Source organism: Chaetura pelagica, unplaced genomic scaffold, assembly GCF_000747805.2.
Source record: "Chaetura pelagica isolate M959 unplaced genomic scaffold, ChaPel_1.0 scaffold630, whole genome shotgun sequence".
NCBI classification, from domain to species: Eukaryota; Metazoa; Chordata; class Aves; order Apodiformes; family Apodidae; genus Chaetura; species Chaetura pelagica.
In genome coordinates this window covers 1836199-1843175 of record NW_009951855.1, presented here as the reverse complement: position 1 = coordinate 1843175, position 6977 = coordinate 1836199, and the positions used below count along the sequence as shown (strand labels likewise).

The following is a 6977-nucleotide window of genomic DNA, read 5'->3' as shown; positions in this document are numbered from 1 at the left end:
GGTGAGTGGAGTCCATTGGAGTTTAAAGTTTTTTAAAAAACTGATTTTATACATTAATGATTTCAAATAAAAGAGAATTACTGTATTTGTGCACAGTTTCTTCTGAGAAAGTTAAGTCGATGTTCTGGTTAGGAGAGATAACACTTTTTGTCCCTCATGGTGGCCCCCCTAGTGTCACCATTAGCTGCTAATTACTTGCAAACAAATAAACAATTAACTCCTCGTGCCTCTTAGTGGGAGAGTTTTCATTGACATGCTAAAACTTTCTAATAAAAGATTTTAATTAATGACGTTGCAAATCCAACCCCCTTGTCAACATAGCTATAAGGAGGACTTGGGGAGAAATGCAAGTACAGTACACATGCTGTGCTGGCTGAAGGGGAAAGCATGGCAAGTACAGCGCTGTGTGTTGCTAATGCATCGGCGCCTCAGAATCTCCGGAAAGTGCCTGGGTTTGTAGAAAATAAAACCACACAGTGCTCATTTTCCATTGAAAGTATTTTGGGACTGGAGCAGAAAAAAGATGGCATTCCAGCTGTGAAACCTCACAGACCATGGATGGATGCATGTGCAAGCTTGGGTAAGTCTGCAGTCTGTTTTGTAACCTCTTACTCTTCTACTCCTTTAAAAATGTACATATTTTAATGTTTCTACTGAAAACCAGTACATTGAAGCTATAATTTCCTTGCTTTTTCTAGTTCTAGGTGATGACAGCAATCCCCATCTCCAAATTCCTGTTGTTTGCTATGAAAATGCATTATTTCATGCCAACAATAATCCAGTGCAAGAGGAAAAAATTTTGAAGTGTGAAAACTATTTTTCAGTCACTGAAAGGCTGTCCTTCAAACGAGACCTGAGCTGGTACAGGGGTAGAAGACCAAGAACTGCATTCACTAGAAACCAGGTAGGGATTTTATTAGTATTTAACTCATGAGTAGTTTTAACTCGTGTAGTTTAGTGAAATGTTGGTAGAAGGCTGTAACAGCCAGCTAATTCAGTATGAGGTACATCTGTTGAGAGAAATGTGATCAGGAGTTAGTGTAAATTAACACTAATATTGCTAATTTCAGCAGACCTGTGTATGAATCAGAATTGTGCAGACACTGTTCTGAAGCCTCACGTTTAACAAACTAAAATGCTTTTTGGATTTATTTTCTTTGTTACTCCTATTGAGATAGTGATAACTGGTCAACAACTTTGTTTTAATCCCTTCAGATTGAAGTCTTGGAAGATGTTTTTAAAACGAACTCCTACCCTGGCATTGATATTAGAGAAGAGCTGGCTCACAAGTTAGATTTAGATGAAGACAGGATACAGGTAATTAAAAATTTTAACTTTTATGTAATTCCATCTACATGTACTATCCGGTTATATAAATAAGTAGTTTGACATTATTATTATTATCATTATCATCATATTAGTTTAAAACCATGTACATTTATACATGTGGTATGCATTCAGTGATTTGTGACATGGAAGCCACTGAGTTACTTTTGAAATCTTAAACCTTCTTCCATAGCATTGATGTGGAATTAATTGCTACAATATTTCCATATCTGCTCTGTTAATCTCTAGTTATCATGTGTGGAACTTAATAATTTGCTTCCATGTTTAAAAATCATGTTTATATTATACTTGTCACCCCATATTTGAAAAACAAATTTGAAACCATTATTAAAATAATTTGTATAAATGTCTTAAGTATTTTATGAGACTGTCAGTAGAGCACACGTGTTGAACATGTAGACTCAAACATTGGTTTCTCTGAACAAAAGCAAAACCTACTCTACTACTACAAATTTTATTATTGATTTACAAGTAGTCCAATGTGATAAGAAGCACACCAGAAATACTAGAATTCAAGCCTCACCTTGAGGTTTATTAAGCTTTGGATACCAGTACTATATTGGGGTTGATGGCAAGCTCCATGCTGCAACTAATAAGCAGGCTGAAGATGTAACACCCTACGTGAGTGTGAATTCTAGATGCTCAGATCTTCCAGTGTCAGTTAATACTAGTTTTTATACTAATTACAGTGAACCTGGTCCTCACTTTCCAGTTAAGATGGAGGTATTTATTTTTTTGTCTGGTATGTAAATTACTGGAGGTAATGCCATTACCTGCAGATTTAAAATTTGCATTGAACTTCCAAACTACACAAAATAGTGTTGAATTTTGTGAATATATTTAACTTTCAAAGCTTGTTCTGTTTACAGTTCTATATTTCTGAAAAATGTGCCTTTTTTTTCCATTATAGATCTGGTTCCAGAACCGCCGTGCAAAGCTGAAAAGATCACACCGAGAATCTCAGTTTCTAATGGTGAAAAATACTTTCACTTCCAGCCTGCTAGAGTAGAACAAAGGATGGTTTGGTGTTGTGGCACTGCAGTAAAACATGAGAAATTATTGGAATTTCATACCTTGTATTAAGTAATGATGAAATATTAATTATAATTTTATCTCCAGATTTGAAAGTTTATCTTAATTTTCACTCAAATAAACTGTAAATACTTCAAGTGTTGTTATAATCTACTCTTTGTGGAATGAGTGAACTTTTCCTATATATTTTAATAAGTATTTTCTGAAAGGTGTCGATATTTTTGCAGTTTAAAGAAATCCAAACTGTAGGTTGCACAAGATTTTCAGCTAGTGTACGTTGCTGCAACTTAACTGAAGAGGACTTAACAAAGCTTCATGGTTTTAAAAATAAATCTGTTTAAAGGCTGAAATACACAACATAGATTTTGCTACCTGAAAGAGATTGTACATAACGTTGAAGTTTTGATAGGGAATTTATAAAGAGTATGGTAGTTTTCATAAATAGCATAATTTTTACAAAAAGGTGTCTCAAATGGAAGGTCTACTATTCAACCGATTGTTCAGTTTGAAAAATTAGTTAAAATAAGCTGAAAACTACCTTTTTAAAGTAATATTTTAACTAATTTAGGGCATTTTTCTTTGTAATACTTGAACTTGGGTATCTTCTCTCTTGTCAATGTAAGTAAGGGGTCTAGTTATGGAAGTTGCCCTCTTGTCTTTTAATGACAGATACAGTATTCCATAAGATCATATCACTTGGTACCAAACCAGAGATATCCAGATCATTGGCATTCATCTTGGAGTTTTGAATTAATTTTTATCCAACAATACATGACAGTTAATTATCCTTATATTTGATATTCAGCCTGAAGTCAAAATGCGTAAGGAGAGCCTTGTACAAAAAAACAACTAAACAACCACCCAACTCTTTATGGCCTTGATGTAGGCAAAGGTAAGTGCGGGTTAACTCCGTTCCTTGTTCAGCAAAGGTTTAAGTGCTTCCTTGAAATGCAGTTTTGGGTTTTGTGAAATAACATGACACTTGTCATATCATGAACAAAACAAGTATTGCTTTTCCATTCTTGATCCTTGTATCCAGGATATCTACTGTCCTATAGAATGAAAGGTAAGTTTGAGAAAAGGGGTGATAAAAACCCGTTAATTTTATGTAGTCTCATAGTAGTAAAAGCTAAAGGGAAATATGAACTGATTTCAGTCCTTAGTTGATCTTTTGGATGACAGCTTGAGATATAAGACTTTAAATAAAAGCTGTTCCTGTATTTTCTGTAAAATATTACTGAGAACCTGTCTTAAGCCAAGTAGGCTCATTGTCTTCATTTTTATATAGTCTCTAAAATTTTGAATTGTTTGACTTTGCTTCTGAAAATCTTGTCAGTGTGAAAATAACAAATTTTTATCCAATATTGAAATGTTACTTATTCATGCTTTGTTGGATTCAGGAAATAACATTACTAACTGAAGTTCTTTTATGTGCTGCATTCAGAAACACTTAAGAGGACATTTACAAATAAAGCTATCTAAATGGAGCCAAATCCACTAGGAATAGTTTTAAGAGAAGTTGGAATTTCAATTCAGATCTGGTAAAGGTAAAGACAATATTGGGAATGCATGAGTTCTATCTTGTTTTTCTTCTCACCTTAAAACACACATTGCCTATAGCTTTAACCTCATTGGAGGTAATTTGAAACTATTGTCTAATTTACTGCTGGAAACAAGGTTTCCAGCAGCAACAGATTAGACTAATCTGTACAGATTGATGCCTAAGAACCTTATTCTATTATCTAGCAAATACCTAAATACACCTAATGTCTCCTATAATGGAACTTGTCTCAAGTGACGGAAGTCTGACAAAGCAATTTAAGAGTAGAATACTACCAGAATAATAATAGCACCAACCCTGGTAGCCAGCTCTCAATTAGCAAATGTTACCAGAGGAATGACTGGTGTAAGGTGCAAAGAGTGTCACACATAGTGCTGAGTGAGCAGAAAGTTTAACAGCGTAATTGCATTATTTGGTTACTTTGGGCTTAATTTGCTCTTCACAAAGTAAATGCATCAACAAGTTAAAAGAGAGCCTGTAACTTTGTACCTACTTTTATCGGCTTGGATTTAAATTGTGGCCATCACTTTCTCACATACAGCTGAATTTTTTTTAATCTTACAAAATATAAATCTGGACTTCACAGGATTTTCTAATCTGATAGCATCTTGGTGGGGGGGGCGGGAAGAAGATCCCATCTGATTGCATTACAAAGGAAGTTCGCGGTCATGATGGACAAACAGGATTGTTAGTGAGGGAGGGCAATCTAAGGCTGTTGAAGAGCCATCAGTTCTAGATTGCATTGTGGGGGAATAGTCTCTTTAATTGCATGATATGACGGGGGGAAGGGGGGCGAGCAGCAAACGGGGAAAATCAGTCTTTGTGTTTTGGGCACCCAAAGCTGATACTGGTGCGGGCCAGCAGATTTTTCTGGGCACAAATCAGGTAAATCTCAGAAAGTGAGCTACTGTGTCAGCCTGGCTCAGTATTAGCATTGCAGTTTTGCTGTTTTAGACTGACTAGCAAAATGGAAAAATAATAATCTATTTGCTGAGTTCAGAAAAAGCAACAAATTGAATTTATTCTAACACCTGTTTTTGCAGGATGCTGTTTATTAGCAATAAGAACATGATAAAAAACGCTTAGAGATACAGAGCCTTGGGTGCAGATGTAGCACGATTGCCTGTGACTCTCGTACCGCCTTGTGTGTTTTAGATTTGATGGTATGAATGTGTTATGGTGTCAATGTTAAAGTGATTGGACAAGTGGCGTGTTGCCTGGGCCTTGGCAAAATGAGATTGAGCTTCTGTGAGCGATGCCATATTAAAGAAACTCAGAGGATAGCATGTCAGTTATTCTGCGTTAAAGATTGTTGGCTATATATTAGCTGCATCTAAAACACTTAGCTTTTTCTTTTTAAATCAGACTTGGAACAGTGTATTTTAAATGCGTCTAGAAATACTGGGTTGCTTTTGCCCTCTGGTGGCTTGATTTTATAATTACAGTTCTACATGTTAAATTAATTCTGAGTAAAATCTGAAAGCATCAGCTAGGCTGCAGGTAGACAGAATGCCAGCAAGTCTCTACTGATTTTAATTGTTGTACTAACTTTGTGGCCAAATTTATACTGTATGTGCATACAGATGCTTGACGTTGGGCCTAATTCTTAAAAGTTCTGGATGGTCAATATGGGTCTGACCCTAGTGAAAATTGGTGGGTGCTTAATATTTTTGATATTCCGAACTTCTATTCATAATTAGCTATCACCTTAAGAATACAGTTTTGGACAGTCAACATTTTAAAATCTTGCCTTTAAATTAATTCAGGCTGCTTTCATGAATACATGTTTAAGGGACTGCCCAACCAAGTCAATTTAGAGTAGCAGAATCTTTTTACATTACAGAAAGCATTAGGCAAAGTGGCTGTTAATTCTTGAAAACACCACTTATAGTATAAAACTTGTAAAACTTTAATTTTTCATTGTTTTATCACATTATGATAAGGAATCACAGAATCTTATGGGTTGGAAGGGACATTGAAAGATCATCTAGTCCAATCCCGCTGACAATGACTTTGTGTTGTTTAAATACTGTGCATTTCTTAACAGTTTGTCTTGGGTACAATATTAAAAAAAGTGATGGTATCTGCTATGATTTCTTTCTTTATTAAAATATTTGTAAGTTACCAGATGGCTTCTTAGACATGAGGCATACAGTGAACTGCAATTCTCTCTGCAGAGTTGGAACAGTGCTTTATTTTGTGCTACAGGATGTATCTATCTGACAGTCTAATTGCAAATTGCTGTAATTCATTTAGACAGAAAAAGGAAGTCATGGGGAAGCATTCCAATGAGGCATCAGAATTGTTCTTAGAATGCAATTGGCTAAGGCTGGATATTTTTGTGAAATGTAAGTTAGGTGGAAAACCTCCTATTCTTGTTTAAATGAGGAAATGGATCCAGTCTTTTTCTTCTGTAAACATATGGTCCTAGGCAATAAGTTTTATCACAATTTACAGTTCAGTAGGTGTTTTCAGTGATTGTTACTACTACAATATAATTAAAAACATAATAATTATCTATTGTAACGTATATTAGCATGCATTAATTTACCATGTAAGTATTAACAAATATTGTTCATTGTGTTTGATCAATCTATGATTATCTGTATATTTATCTTACCTTTTCCAAAAATAAGCAGCTAACTCAGTCCTGATATCTGACTGCTTCAAATTTTTGTTTTGAAAGAATGTGCCACACTGTATAAAAAAAGAACCTTGAGTTTGTTTGAGAGGTAGGGCTGTCAGCAGCAACTGTCATTCCTAAAAGGGCCCCCTTTTTTTTTTTTTTTTTTTTAATCCCAGTCTTGCAGAAATGCTGTAGATTCTTTTGTACATCTGCTATAAAATGTTTTTAAATTCTTCTCTGGAATATTATGTATCATATAAACAAAGATTGCAATTTCCATATGCTTTTCCAGACTTTGTAATTTCTTTTGTCTGTACATTTCCCTTAGTGGGAGTAGAAGGAGGTGCTATTGACAGTGTTTTCCAATCGTCTTCCAAAATGGTTACACAATAGTAAGATTTTTTAGTTCTT

The 6977-nt window shown here is 34.9% G+C and overlaps 1 protein-coding gene across 1 annotated transcript; it reads left to right on the top strand.

Annotated features, from left to right (window-relative positions):
* The first annotated feature begins 387 nt into the window (after positions 1-387).
* Positions 388-2356, top strand: HESX1 (HESX homeobox 1). Its single transcript, XM_009993412.1, has 4 exons — positions 388-580; positions 699-904; positions 1216-1317; positions 2258-2356. Exons 1-4 carry the CDS (start codon positions 388-390, stop codon positions 2354-2356), a joined length of 600 nt encoding a protein of 199 aa, XP_009991714.1.
* The last annotated feature ends 4621 nt before the right edge of the window (positions 2357-6977 follow it).

Excerpts from the sequence above, each read along its gene's own strand:
- HESX1 (XM_009993412.1), top strand. The coding sequence starts at position 388 with ATGGCAAGTACAGCGCTGTGTGTTGCTAATGCATCGGCGCCTCAGAAT. Across the intron at positions 581-698 it reads GGATGCATGTGCAAGCTTGG|TTCTAGGTGATGACAGCAAT; the intron begins GTAAGTCTGCAG and ends TGCTTTTTCTAG. Across the intron at positions 1,318-2,257 it reads TAGATGAAGACAGGATACAG|ATCTGGTTCCAGAACCGCCG; the intron begins GTAATTAAAAAT and ends TTTCCATTATAG.